The sequence below is a fragment of the Pagrus pagrus genome (genome assembly GCF_965226575.1).
Source record: "Pagrus pagrus genome assembly, chromosome: 3".
Classification (NCBI taxonomy): Eukaryota; Metazoa; Chordata; class Actinopteri; order Spariformes; family Sparidae; genus Pagrus; species Pagrus pagrus.
Genome location: NC_140187.1, coordinates 19928990 through 19944266, shown reverse-complemented (window position 1 = coordinate 19944266; position 15277 = coordinate 19928990). Strand labels below are relative to the sequence as shown.

Below are 15277 nucleotides of genomic sequence, written 5' to 3'. Positions count from 1 at the left end.
TATTTTCATATATTGCGTACGAGCACCATCGATCACAAAGCACTTTAAATGTAATGCAAAGCATGTTACTTCACATAAAGTGCATGAGGACACACGCACATATCGTTATAACACTGATCTGCCCACATAATTACATAGTTAGGGCATAGACACATCAATAAATACAATAAATATACAACGCAGCTGAGCAAGCTTCACTGTGAAGAAGCCTTATTTGCTGCAAAGCTCCAGAAATGTTCCTAATTCTCCATAGAGCGCTCAAGAAAAAGGCACATATGCAAGAATCAGGAGGCAGAATGCAGCTGCAAGGACAGTGTGTGTGTGTGTGTGTGTATGTGTGTGTGTGTGTGTGTGTGTGTGAGTGTGAGTGTGAGTGTGAGAGAGAGAGAGAGAGAGAGAGAGAGAGAGAGAGAGAGAGAGAGAGAGAGAGAAGAATAGCGGAGCAGGGATGTGGAGAGGGGGCTTGCAGGGGTATGGGACAGCCGCAAAGAGAGCCGGAGAGAGGAAGAGATGAGGGGGTGGAGGGGGAGTGATGCAGAATAGAAAGCCTGAGAGCTGCAGAGGGGAGAGAGCCAAACCTGAGATGGATGGGTAGATGGAGGAAGGAAGAGGAGGACTGGGTAGGCATGCAGCAGAGAAACAGAGAAACTGAGGATGAGATGAGGAGGAGAGGGGGCAGAGAAAGATAGAGAGCTGAGTGAAATCTAAGCAGGGAAACAGAGACTAAATCATAGGGAGGGGTTTGTGGTACTTCTCTCAGGGTGCTTTCACACCTAACCAGTTTGGTTCGGATAAAACAGACCCTGGTACGCTTTCCCGGTTAGTGCGGTTCGTTTGGGCTGGCGTGAAAGCTGTCAATCGAACCCTGCTGCAAAACAAACAACCGGACAGCGAACGCTTGAAAAGGTGGGTCTTCCACTTCCAAGCAGACTCTGCTGTGGTTCATTTGTGATGTGAAAGCAAGCAGACCAACCACAGGATTTTTGATAACAGACACGGAATTATAGCAAAATTTATATTACTACTAAATCCTTCTGCTGATCATGAACTGTTGAAGAAGTGATCTTATAATCTCCATGTTTTTATGTAAAATCATTTCATGGTAACACATACGCACTTCAGTGCAGGTATTTTCCCTTATTAATAGGTCAAAAGCTTATAAAACTGCTGTGCTGTATCCTGCTCCATGTACTTTGTCAGTTCATTAAGTCCATTAAAAACTGTGTGACAGCAATCCCGCATGAATAAGCCATGGAAGCCTCCTTTTTGTCCAGTCTCTGCCTGTTAGTCATTATTCATAACATGAGGTCCCAGTCTACTAATGCTAATAATGCTAATAACCAGTTATTTCTTCATGAGAACATAAATACTCATCAGAAGCATTAAAGTGCGGCATGAACTTCTGAGGAGTGCGATTTCTCCATGTGGGTCAGGATGGTGCACTAATGATGCAGGATGACAATCGTTAAAACTGTTGAATAAACGAGTCACTTATCAGACTGTACGACTTCATGTTTACGGGAACCGGACCAGAACTGAAATGCAACAAAGTCAATTATTTTGCCTTGGTCTGGACTGGACAAAAACACCCTGAATCATCCCAGGACCCCAGTCTGACATAGACCAGTTTCTGGACAGTAGACCTATTAGAAGATGGCCATAAACTCCTGGCCTGAATGATTAGAAAAAACAATTAATCGATTCTAGAATTGAAAACTCTGATAATCTATTAATCCTTCAATGCCTTTATCAAGAAAAAAGGGGCCAAACGTTTGCTGTTTCCTGCTTCCTGTTTTAGTTTTTGCTTCTTTTCCATGTTTTATATCATCGCAAATTAAATCCCTTCGGGTTTTGGACTGTTGGTTGAACTAAATATTTAACACTTGCAAGACTTCATCGAGGGCTCAGGGTAACTGTGATGATCATTAATCTCTCTTTAGAATACATGTGTTTATTTACACAACAGTGTCAACAATATTTTAGCCAACATGATGCCAGAATAACTAGTAGTGCCATTATAAGACCTGGGTGCAGTATCTAAGCATTTTGTCATATTTCACTTATTGTTATGGTTGTGTTGTTTTTATTTTCATTTATGTTTTGTTTACTTAGTTTATTTCATCATTTCTTTTACATTCTAATGTCTGAATATTCTTAAGACTCAAAAGGTCATTGCTCTTAAAAGGGTGTACTTGCATTAGGTTATTATATTACCATTATATAAAAAAAATGGTCTCAAAATGACAATAATATCATTTATTGCAATTATTTCTGGGACAATATATCATCCAAAGAAAATAAGTTATTGTGACTGTCCAATACACAGTTGATCAACTGACTGCAAAATAATTAAAATAATTGCTGGCTGGAGCCTCAAATGACCATCACAAACCATTAGATAAAACATATCTGACTTCACTTTGCAGAACTGGAAAGAGAATCAATAACACACATATACCATTTGCTGGATTTAGCTCATTCTGTAATGAGTACCTTGTATTGACTAAGAGCATCTTGATTCGATTTACAGAGAAGCAAAACTGACAGTAAGTCGCATTGTTCACTGCGAAACTTTGATGCTTTGTGACAAAACAGCACAGATCTCACAAGGAGCTTTAATTTAAAGCTCCTATTTGTGAGGAAAGTAGATTTTTGAGTCTCATTCCCAACTTGTCAAATACTGACGCTTTGGTGTTGGCTTTGGCTCAAAAATCTGCTTTTCTTACAAATAGGACCTTTAATATCTTTTTAACATTTCAGCCTCAAACATCACTCGTGTACTTATGTTTGAGCTCACTGCAGTGAGGCCTGTAATGTCTCCCCTAAATAACTAGGACTGCAAACTAATTTCCCTGCATATTATACCATATCAAAAAAATGCGTCATCCTACTTCGTCACCTGTATGTTGTGCTGCAAAACCCCACTTTCCATTCTCCTTACCCCACCCTCCTTCTTTATACCAACCCAGCTAGCAGTGGAAGCACACTCAACCCTCCCCACCCCATCCCTTCCTCACTCAGCCCAGTACAGGAGGATGCTGTGTCATCAGAGACTGAGGACTCAGACAGAGCACTAAAGCCTGGCCCTCGCTCTAATTTACTACACCCTGAAAAAAAAAGAGCACCGGAGAGGAGGCAGCGGAAGGGAGAGGGGAAAAGGAGAGTAATGGACAGAGACACACACAGAGACGAAGATGGTGGAATAGGAACATAATGTAATGGTGTGTACAGTGCTGCATGGTGAGATTCAGAGGCTACTGCTGCTTTAACCATGAGCTCCCCTTGTGCACTCACTAGTAGCCTGAACAGAAATGACTCCTGTTATACCACGGCCAACAAAATGCCACAATCAGGAAGAGAAAGTCGCTTCTGCATCAACAAAACCTGAAAGCAGTTCAAACTACAGCAGCCAATTTGAGCTGAATCATCTTAACACAGATGTGTGCACGTGCGCGGTGTGAGCCAAAAACGCTAGTATGCCCTCCATCCATCCAGTCCTGCTCTTCCTGTATGACCACAGCAGCTTTAACATTGCCTAATCGCATCAGACATTTGAAAAGCCCAGGCAGTCCTCTCCCCATCACAGGGGAAAACAAGAACTGCAACGCTGCATTTCTCTTCCTCACCACTGCCCCCTCTTCCTCTCTTTGATGCATGAGTGCTGTGATCAGGTTTCCTGCAGCTGACGGTAACACACACACACACACACACACACACACACACACACACTTAGCCACATTCATTGACATACAGTGCGATGGTGAGCGATAGAATGACCGTCGCTCGAGTAGAGGAGAAGAGCAGCCTGGAAAGGTGAGGACAGAAAGAGGAGGGACTGATGCTAACCATGATTGTGCTTCGAGGTACCTCCTCAGGTGTGATAAAGGACAAATACATTAGTGGATTAGGAAAACGATTGATATGAATAGTAGTAAGATGGAGAGGGAAGATGAGGTGATAGCCTGTGACTCCAGCTGAATTCGCTGACACAACACATGGGCGGGTATGATGAAGTTAGCAGATCTTGACTAAGCAGAATGAAGAGAAGGCAGAACCTCTGAACTATGAAACACATTGGAGTAAGCAGTCGCCTAATCGTTAGATAAGCTATATAGCCGGCAGTCTAAAAGCTGAGCACCCCTTCCTTCCCTTTTGACATTCCCTAAAACATGTTGTTAAGCAAGGCACCGTAGCCATACCTGCACAGGTTGGGCTGCTCAAAAGCCAGAGAATAAAGGACTCTAGCTGGGATGGTATTTGGGTCTATGTGATTACTGCAACTACCTTCCCACATCATGGAATAATATCTCTTAAAATGAGAACATTTTGACAATAATTAGGTAAACTGTCAAATTCCTGTGAAGCCCATTTTTATACTACTAATGGCTCTAATCCTAATGCTTGTTACCAGACAATGATAATCAATAAAACTGTGTCCATTGGTAAACAATTCTGATCAAAAACCATTTGGAAATTTCTAGATCATGTATTTCTTGTTATGAAATGTAACCCTGGCATACCAATAATATAGATGTTATCATATTTCACAACTCCTGCCAATACCAATTTGAGAAAAGATGAATTGGCAGGCTGTTTGCAATGTATTTCTGAGGGTCTGTGCAGCCAAGGCATGTGAATGTGTATCTATATGACTTATTATAACGAATTATTTCAAAAACAAAATAAATGTGCTTGTTTTATCATTTAAAGACGATAAAGAGAAAGATTTAGCAACATTTCTAAATCTGATTTATAACAATTCAATTATTTAATCAGACTGCAGATGATTGCCATTTTTCTTTAAAGGCTGCAAATATTCATCACAGAGGCCAAAGACTTAAAAACAGATGAGAATCTTCAGTGCCATCATATTGTTAATGACCGTAAATTCAAAATGTCTGGGGGCTGAGCATGTCTGATTTATGTGTAATGCATCGTTTCTTACACAAAACTATATAAGACACAATGCTTTGAAGCTTTGTGCACAAAAACTAATCTTGCACAGTATCATAATGTCAGAAGTATTGGAAAGCTTTCCATGTGTTTACTCATCTGGATGAGCTTTTATGTAAGTTTTTCTGCACAGAGCCTAAGTTGCCGATCTGTGAAGCTGGGTATACATTGTACAATTTGAGCCCGTTTCTGACCTGATTTTAGAGCCGCATGACTCATCTTGCTGTCGGACCAAAATTCGTCTTTGTCAGGCTCAATTGCCGTGCAATGTACGGGGAGGTGGCGAGGACCAACCAACGGATGATTTTTGGACATGTCAGAAATTTAAGTTGGCCATTTTCAGGCTCTCACATAGTTGAAGCAGAGCCATGACTCCATTCCCCAAGGTCAGTACGTTTTTTTCTCACAGCGCCTGCCCGAAGTGGCAAAAAGAGAATCTGAAAGAGCCATGGTGACACAATGTGTCATGTGGAGGGAAAATATAGAGGCCAGGTGCCAGGTTGGTCAAGCAGAAGCAACAGCAAACGTGCCTCTCTGTTGTTTCCTCAGTGAGCACATACACTGTGAGCTGTACATCGCACACGATTTACTCGTACTGTGTGAGTTGGAATTAAACAACATTTTTATAACTGTACAGTGTACGCAGAGCTTTGTTCTCTAATCAACTTTCCAAAAACATTATTTTAAAATAATCATTTCTTGTGATATATTTTCTCCATGTAGCCTCCTGTGTGCACACAAATTTGGCTGAGACAATAAAGAGGCATGTGAGGCCGTGATGAACAACTCTGCAGCAGCTTTCCTTGAATCACCAAAGCAAGACGCCACAGAGGAAAGTAAGAAGAGGTGAAGAAGTATGCACTGGGCTTTAAGTGGGGAAGGATAATAAGACAAGAATGCAGCCCTTCCTGTGGCCACCACTGAACTAGGGCTGTGGATCAATAGATCACAAAAGGCACATACACTTGATAGTTTCATGCGCCCTATGAGGGAGTGCTGCTGGCTGAGATTGCCAGTCCTGCTGACTGGGCTTCTTGCTGCTGTACAGGCCGCGGATTCTCTTACACATTATCACCGCCACCGCACAGGAGACTGGCTACTCCACCCATCTACACAGCTGAAGGTACTACAGCACACTCCTGCCCTTTGCTGCTTTCCCCATTAGTTTCCTTTCGCGTGTGCAGGGCTACAGTGCGGCCGAGCTAGCGTTTGAGTGGTGTGGGACAGAAGACTAAAATGTGTCGCCTGCAATTAATTAAAAAATGCATCAATTGTAGAGAAAAAAGGAGATAGGGTGTTGTGTCAACAAAGAGAAATCACAACATGATCTTAAATAATAGTAAAACATTTTTAGATGCTTCAAATCTCCAAAAGCTGCTGTGAAATACCAAACATGTCCTACAGAAGAAATAGATGTGGTTCAGAGGACATTATCTGTAAGAACACATGATTGCAGCGCATACGTGGAGAGAAAAAACACATTAAGAACCCAATGTTGATAGAAATTTGTCCCCATACACATATTGGGGCTGTTGCTCTGTCTTATTTTCGCCCTGGTTTGCTGTGGTTAAACTGCACCTGCGGTTTAGTATGAACCTGAGTGCTGTGTCCTGTAGATTTCCAGTGGAAAATGTGAAGATTGTAAACAATGCAGATTATAATGCAGATCACAATAACACAAGTAACAGCACAGCAGCAAAGATAATATGATGACAATAATAAGTTCTCTGCCCCAGCGCATGCTGGCTACATGATTATGGGGTTCTCTGACACACCTGCGTTGGGCAACAGTTAGGCAGCAGTTCAGCTGAACCTGCGTTCATTCTGTTCTCAATCGGTTCTAGTTTTGCACAGCGCTGCAGTTTAAACCTCTGCAAATTCTGTTTTAACTGGACCTGTCCTAAACTGCAGCTTAGCCAGTCAGATTGTGAGCGAGAGAGCATCAGCCCCAATACAGTACAATCATCACTAAATCATTACTCGACTGCACTCGTGAAAATCAACGGATTACACTCATACATCATGCATGTCATCTGAAAGTGTGTTTCGTCACAGTAGAATACAATTAGCTATAGCACGGATGGCATATAAACATGAAGGTGAGTTTGTCGTCCCCTCCATCTGTTACATCATCTTTACCATGCATTAGCACAGATAATTAATCAACACTGCAGAAACCTTTATGAGAATCACCACTGCCTGACAACTGCATTCCACAGCAAAGCTGCAGTGTTGCAGGAGCAGAGTGAGTTGTGCTTTGACTGTACAGGTGTAGTAAAAACACCCAGAGGCCTTGCATGATCTCCTGTGTGCCCTAATAATGCAGTGACTGTCTCTAAGCCCCAGTAGCAGTGACTAAAAAGTACTCAACAGCTCTGAAATGCCTCAAGGTCATCTTTGCTGTTATGAAATCCCTATCTCTGTAGAGAATACAATAACTTCCATTTTGACTGAAATTGATATGAACCCTGAATCCGTGATGACAATGGATTTTATTTAACATTTGTGTATTGCATGATTAGTTTACAATGCTGACCATTTCACATTAGAAAAAAGAAAAGATGTTGCTGAATTTAAAAGACTGCCTGGCTATCTATAATTTTTGTAAAAAAAAAAAAAAAATGGGTGGTGCAATTAGCCTGTGTGTCTACTCACTTTCTTGTTCAAATAGTAGGGATCCAGGTCCTCCAGGGGTGTGGCGGCCATTCCAGAAGGAACATCGCCGTAGATGAAGGGAAGGCTCTTCCCAGCCTCCAGGTCACTGTTGGGCTTCTGCTCATTCTCGTCAGATGTGTCGCGGTGACTACTGTCCGACCTGGGCTTGGGTGGCTTCTTGTTCTTCTCTTCATTGATGCGCTTCTCGATGTTAGCGAGCGACTCCGGGGTGAATTTCTTGAAGCTGTCAGGTCCTGGGGGTGCAATAAGGGGTGCGGCCATTTTTTCATCCTGCGGCTATTTCCTCTTTATTTGTTTTCCATCCCCGACATACAGCTCTAAGAGGAAGAGAGGGACACAGAGTGAGAAAGTGAGGAAGAGTGGGCAGAAGATACAACAAACTGAAAAAGAAAAATGGCAAAATAACAACATCCTTTAAAATAATAATTTAGTTTTTTAATCCAGAGTCATTTAATTAATAACACTGACTGGGAAACAAAAGGTGATAATTAAAATGGTTGCCTATTCATATGTTAGACCAGTTACTTTGCATCCCTTTGTCAGTTTCAGCATTTCTCAAAGCCTAACAGATAAAATTTACTGGTTCTGCCAGAGAACGCAAACAAAGCAAAATAAAGCTGAAAGTGCAAACACTTGGAACATGGGCCAGTAGGCACTATTTCTGCTCCCTCCATCAACCTTAATGACTAAAGCACTGATCCTTTATCCCCCAAAAGCTAAACCCAGGTACCCAGCACATACAATAGACAGTATTGAATATCTTTTTGCAAAAGCAGAGAGTGAGTTTAGTTCTCTCTTCTTGTGTTTAAGCTCACATACGATTGGCTCTTTAACCCACCAGGAACTCATCTGTCTGAATCTCTCCTTCAAAAGTTTTTTACATGACATTTTGCTAAATGTCTTTCTCATTACATTTCCTTGGTATTTAAGAATTCCAAAAGGCAGCACTCGCCATATGTATGTGTTAGTACTGCTGGTCCCACTGACTAAAACATCCAGGCCTGCAGCTCTATGCAGCTTCAAGATCATTGTTTTGGCTTGAAAGTGTGATCCACACTCTTTTTTCTGATCTGCTCCATTACAAAATGTCACATATGAAATTTGCCTTTTTGACAAGTGAAAATCATAATTTCCAATTAAATTCCACATTTTCACCTGTGAGCTAAAATCTTTACATTGTGCAAATAAGATAATGTCAAATGTGAACTGGACTGGATGTGTTTGCCTTTTTTTGCACAAGTGGAAACAGAACATGGCACATGAAACCACATGAAATGTGCTTCTTCACATGTGAATATATAATAATGTTGCGTGTGAACTGGACACTTCCACGTGACTGGCTTTTTCACATACGCATGAGAAATTTCCACATTTGAACTACATACATTCATATGTGATCGGCTTTCTGTCACATGTGGATTAAAGATTCCACATGTGGAGACAGTGGAGACACCTACAGTACGTGGGAAAGTGGCTCCCAACCCACCAGCTCACACAAGCCTGTTATCTGCCCAGTGATAAATGACAAGGGACCCAAAAATCTGAAGCCAATCGAGAAAAGTGTAAGTAAAGTTGTGTGTGTGAGTGCTACATGTTCATTGCAATTAACTCAATAAGTTCATATTGTATATCAAAGCTCACTGCTGTGAATTATTCTTGGGATTTACTTCTGCCATCTAATTGTCATATCCACTAATTATTATTACGGATAAAACGAATAAGTTAATGTGACTGGTGTGTGAAGGAAAAGAACGGGTGGGGTTTATTGCATGAGAATAATTCAAATATTGACAGTAAATTCCATGAAGAACAGACTTTAATCTAAATACAATGCGATTATTAACATTTCTTGTGACAAACATCCTCCTGAGAAAATGTTCAAACTTTCCTTAACTCACGTGAGATCATATGAGACAGCATACCCAATACAGGCCACTGTATTCAGACCAAAATAGTGACTCTACCATGTATTCATTATTAATTACCAAATAATAAACCATGCTAAGCTACTGAAGTGTGTCAGAAGATAGCCCATGAATTATGACTGGAATGTATTCAACCTCTGGGGCTCTGACTCAGTGTTTAAACAGTAAGGTTGTAATAACATTATCAACTGCATCTCTCCAGTCTCCTTCAATGGATGCATTCCTCTCCCCAGTTGGCTGATGGCCATGCTGTTTGATATTTGACAGTCAAGGCACAGTTCAGGCTATCAAAAAATATGACAGCGTGTGCAACATTCAATGAATGAGTGACAAGGGTACAGACCTGGAAATGAATCAGAAACAAGTCAGACATCCACAGGCAGATCGAGATCCTTCGAGAAAAAACACGAGCGACTAGAAGAGCGATGATGTCCGATTCAAGTAACCCAACCTCGGCACAACCTCCAAGTCTCCTTCCACCAATGCTACATCAATTGATCTACCGTCAAGGTGATTCAAACCAGGATGCGATAGCATGGCCAGCGGAGCGTGGACACTTTACACATGACGCCGGGACAGTCTGGAAAACAGGCAACACAACTGAGAGGCGACCAGAGGAAACTGCCTGGAAATGTAGCAGGATAACGTCCACTAACTCACTAGGTCACACGAGCAAGCGTACAACGCAACAATCCCGGCACATTTTAATTAAAGAACTCAATTACTCGATTACAGTAGATCATTTTAGCGCACGTAATCCAAAAGCGCGCAGCCCCTATAACCATAAATCCGTGATGAGTCAAGTGAATCCGGAAATAAAAAAAACAAAAAAAAAAACTGGCGGATGACAGAGAGCACTAACAACTCCGGCTGCCTCGTTTGCCTCCCAGAGACAGCGAAAAAAAGAGAGAAGTCGCTGTCCGGTTCAGCAGCGTTTCAGCAAAAATGCTCCTACGCTGCGTCCTCTGTGCGGAGGAAAGACATCCAAACGCGCCACGGCTTCCGTCCCGTCACCTGGACGAAATCCTCCAGCCTGCTCTATGCTCTCTGACGATGACCTGACTTCTGATGGGGCTCACCGGACACCGCGGACACACACTGAGGAGGAGGAGGAGGAGGAGGAGGGTTGTGTAGGGCACTTGCATCGGTCACATGAGCCGGTAGAGAACTTACACATCCTTTCCGTTCATTTCCTGCAGCGATGCCTTAATGCCGCCTGTCATAAGATGTACACAGCATCGCTGAGAGCAGGTGAGCCTATGGGCCCGAGTCCAGCAGCATTGCTGAGGGAATAACCTGGCAGCCATATATTAAAGAGGCCTCATATAACCCCTCATATAGGGCTGGATTTCTGAGCTGGGGGTGAGCTGGGGAAGTCATGACGTCCTGATTGGAAATTGTGATGAGTTATGATGATTAATTTTGAGGCCACTCAACAGATAAACACAGATGAAGAGCTCGGTCCCTGTGCGGGATAGAGACCACCCGCTCCCCTTCACGCTGTATGTTATTTCATGTGAGTGCCATTCATTGCCTGACAGTGATTTGCAGCCCGTGTAGTCCTCGGTTAAGTCCACTGTTTAATACCGAGGCGCGCCGTTGTCCTATAGGGCCAAAGCCTAAAATACTGCAGTGTGGTTTATTGCTGCTATAGGCTCCAACTAACAAACTCACAGTGGGTCAGATGAATGCACAAGCCATGTCCTGACAACTCATCCGTGGCCATAACTCAAAGCTCATCAGCACAATTTCACTCCTTAAAAAAAAAAGGTTATTTACAGCAAAAAAAAATGAAGAAAAGTGAAACTAAATCGGCCTTAAGGCTACACCACACCCGTATGCATGATGTAGGCGACAGGGATCCGGACCCTCCATATGATGCAGGCTTATACAAGCAGCGTTATGGGGAAACTTGTTTTGTTTTTTTCAAGGGAAAGACTGCGTGAAAATAGCAGAAAAAGGGTGCCGCGGCCCCTCTGAGGACTGCCAAACTAAAGACGCACCTACCTCCTCACGCAATACAGTCTCACAAGAGATTGCAAAAGGGAGGAGGAGGGGAGGGGGGCACAGAGGTGGAGAGTGGGGGTGGGGGGGGGTAAAACTATCATAGTTATAAAATGATGGCAGCGGAGAAAAAAATGCTACCGAAAACGCTATTGCCAGCGACGCATTATTCATGCACCTGGAGCATATCGGCTGCATACTGCGAGCACTCCGAGAAGTTTGACGTGATCTCACTTCTCCATCCCATATGCGTATGTTTCACATCCTGACACACTGAAATGTCATTCCATCCAGCGGCAGGCCAACACCCCAAATAACCAGCTGTCTCCCTGTTTTCTACCGCGTCGCATCACACACCAGCGTTTTCCCCTCTGAAAATCACATCTTGCCCACTTCTAACTGACGCCTCGCGTACATATTTGTCCATGTACTGGCAAGGAGCCCTCCACAGACGCTGGGTAAAAAGATGCTGAGAGAGGGACCGCTCTGCGGCACTGGGATGCAGTCAGTCGACAAAGTAGGACTGCGATCCATCCCGCGACACAAAACATCAGACAAAGCAGAAAACAGAGAGTCTACTTACTTTTTCTCGCATTAACAGAAATCCAGACAGCTGTCACTGAACTGCAGATGTAGAAAAGAGTCGGGAGTAACTGCGGCTGTCGCCATATTGTTGCTGCTATCTTCCTTCCCAGTGCGTGCGGCTACCCTGCATAATTGATGACTCTCAGCAAATTGTTAGGGAGTGTCGGTAAATGCCTTAAGTTTCAATAACGGACAAGAGACCGCAGCATCGTAAGCAGAAAAAAAAAAAAAAAAAAAAAACACTGTTCATGTAACAACAGTCATCCATAGACTGTTCTGGTGGATTGGTATTAAGATTGCCAACATATTTGATTTTATCTGGATTTGTTATGAAAATAATTTAAGGTGTATGGTTACATATAACTTTCTGAATTAGAACTGGAAGTTTTAATTAAGACACATTTAAATCAACTCTGAGCTCGTAATTGGAGTTTGCGTAACCTGCAAAACACAAGGTGATGGTACCTTAACACCCGCAACAGACCTATTCCTGATAAAGGTTTACAAAGAAAGAATGAAAATTGTTAACTGATTTGATGTCAGCGTGTGCTTTGCTGATCCAGGTGCATTTCAAAAAATATTTAATTTAAAAGTTATTTGTATTTCTCATTGTAGTCAAGCTGCATTGTTTATTAGTTAAAACAGCCTCATTGAATGGACCTACAAACCAGTGACTGAACGATGTGTGGCTTTTAAATGGAATTCACTTATCATTAATTTGATTATTGTTGGTTTTCCTGCTCAGACATGTTTCCTATGAAACAGGCATATTACTGTAACTGAGATCCACATTGCATATTAAGTAGTAATTATTCAAAGCATTGAATAATTCTGCATGCGTATTGAAAAGATCATCAGAAAGACAATAGTACAGGTCAAAAATTAAAGCAGTATATTACGACCCATATTTATGGTTGTTGTGTGGCTGCGACCTCTAAAGGCTGGAGTAAGTATTACAGCTGCAAAGGAGGAGTTGAAGAGAAGTAGTATAAAGAGTGAACAGTGTGTATACTGAGGAGGTCGGGGGTGGATAGCCAAGTTAATCTAGCACAGCACTTACATTCAAGAGACTGCATCTGTATTACGCCACCCTTGCATAATCAAGAAATCCAGGAATGTGAGTGGGCCGTCTTTGACCAAAACAACAACTGGGCCAAGTGTGAGTGCGCCCTTAGTGCCTAAACCAAACCAAACTGCAACTGTACGGCGAAGTTCCGGTACATGTATCGCTGTTATGCTACAAAGCTCATATCGTTTTGGGAATGGGATATATGTTGTTTTGTGAGATGCTGACAACAACCTTTCAGATGTTAAGGTATTGATGTGCAAGCATGCAGTCTCAAAAACCTTTCCACTAGTACCACATAAACTAAACTCCTGCTGGTAACAGATTGATGTCTACCATTAGCAATATTCTGTTATTTCCCTTATGCGTAAGATCTCTGATGTAACGAAATACATTACGAATCATGCATATGTAGGTTGTCCCCAGATCAAAGGACTGGATAATACACAATCAAATATCGGAATAATGCAGGCAAAAGGCATCGACATTTGCACCTAGTTATTCAATGGCACACAGTTGAAAAACATGTGCTGTGTGGAGCCTTTTGTATATAACACCAAATAAGTCACTTTTATTGTTTACACATTAATATTCCTACGACTGTAAGAAGTCTCAATTCAAAGCTGAGGGAAAATCTACTTGGGCTGTTTGGCGCAGTGTCTTACAATAGAACATGTTAACCTTCACTCTACACAATGCTGTCTTAAACATACAGACAATAAAGATTTGCATATGGGTCATTCAGCTGACTGAGTGTTCAAATGTATGCAATTTTTTGTGTGATTTTTTGTTGAGTGTTTTTGTTGCACTATACATATCCTATAATATCTGTGGTGGGATACAGATTTTTTTTGTTTTTGTTTGTGTAATTTTGAGAGTTCAAACACATGCACACATACACTCACTGAAAGACATCACTTTCAATATATTCCCCTTCCCCATGCAAACTACAGGGTTACTGGGTTTTAGAAGTGTTTTGAATGTGACCCAACAATGTCTCTATCTGGTGGAACTTCAAGGAACTGCAGCTTAAGGTCCACAGGAAATCAAATGGTTAGCAAACCAGAATTTCAATAGTGAGCATAGTCAACACTTGAGAATATAACCCCATTCCTATTGAGTATTTATACTGTGTAAAGGGACTAAAAGACACACACTTAAAGTAAGACTACAGCCTTAGACTCTAGACTGGAATTTTCTCTGGAAGCCTCGAAGCCAGAGCTCCACCTCGGAGCTCTGGCTTCGAGGCTACTTTGCATGTAGCTTTGCACCACTGTGACCTGGACCCAGATAGATGGTTATAAATGGATGGAACTTTTTAAGTATTCTGAAACTATATGTAAATAAACCTTTACACCTCGAGAAGTGCACAGTCACCACACAAACCCTGTCATACGTGTTCAGGACCGGTCCAAAACAACACTAGGTTAAGATGCAGTGTAATTACTGAGCACGATGTAAGTGAGTTGTTTTTGGCTTTTTAAACCCACATGGACGAAAGCTCAAACTCAGGGGAAGTTTAAACATCACAGTTTATTGACAACTGAGCAAATCTCATCTGCAGATGAAGACTAGTAGTAAGTCTTTTTTTTAAACATAGTCTCCAGTGTTTGTGTTGGTAACAAGATCATAAGGGAGAATTAAAATAAACGCATTATATGAAGTCATTGAATTTAATACTTTTAAATTCTTTGCTGTCAATGGGTGTCTTAAGTGTACAACCCACAGACAAACTGCTGCTGCAATCAGCTTCACTTCTTGTTTGTTTGAGGGGATTTTTGCCTTCAGTCTGGTCTCAAAGAGGTCAGCTGGACTCGGGTGTGTGACATTGCGATATTTTGGTTTTTCTGCAATAGATATTGTGAAATGAAAAGAAACGAAGTTTCACCAAATAACTTGAGTTGCTCAACAGAGGCTATGCATATGATGTCAATGTAGGCGTAAGTCACCATGGTTACAACAACTGATTTGCAAAAGGACTACCGAGTGGCAGTGTTGTTAATATTGATCAATTCCTGCCATCTCAAGGTTCAGCTTAAATGCCACAACAAACACATCTTAAATGTGA

The 15277-nt window shown here is 41.9% G+C and overlaps 1 protein-coding gene across 5 annotated transcripts in view; it reads right to left on the bottom strand.

The window, feature by feature from the left end:
- The window catches only part of scn8ab (sodium channel, voltage gated, type VIII, alpha subunit b), a 55626-nt gene extending 43361 nt beyond the window's left edge, over positions 1-12265 (bottom strand). For 4 of the 5 annotated variants that reach the window (XM_084349178.1, XM_084349180.1, XM_084349176.1 and 1 more), the window contains exons 1-2: positions 12142-12265; positions 7609-7946 (exon numbers count right to left, since the gene is read on the bottom strand). In XM_084349178.1, coding sequence (XP_084205304.1) covers positions 7609-7890 — 282 coding nt within the window. In that variant the 5' untranslated portion in view covers positions 7891-7946; positions 12142-12265. Of the gene's footprint in view, positions 1-7608; positions 7947-9897; positions 10505-12141 lie in introns of those variants that run through there. The other variant, XM_084349177.1, reaches the window with a different exon arrangement.
- Between the last annotated feature and the right edge of the window lie 3012 nt (positions 12266-15277).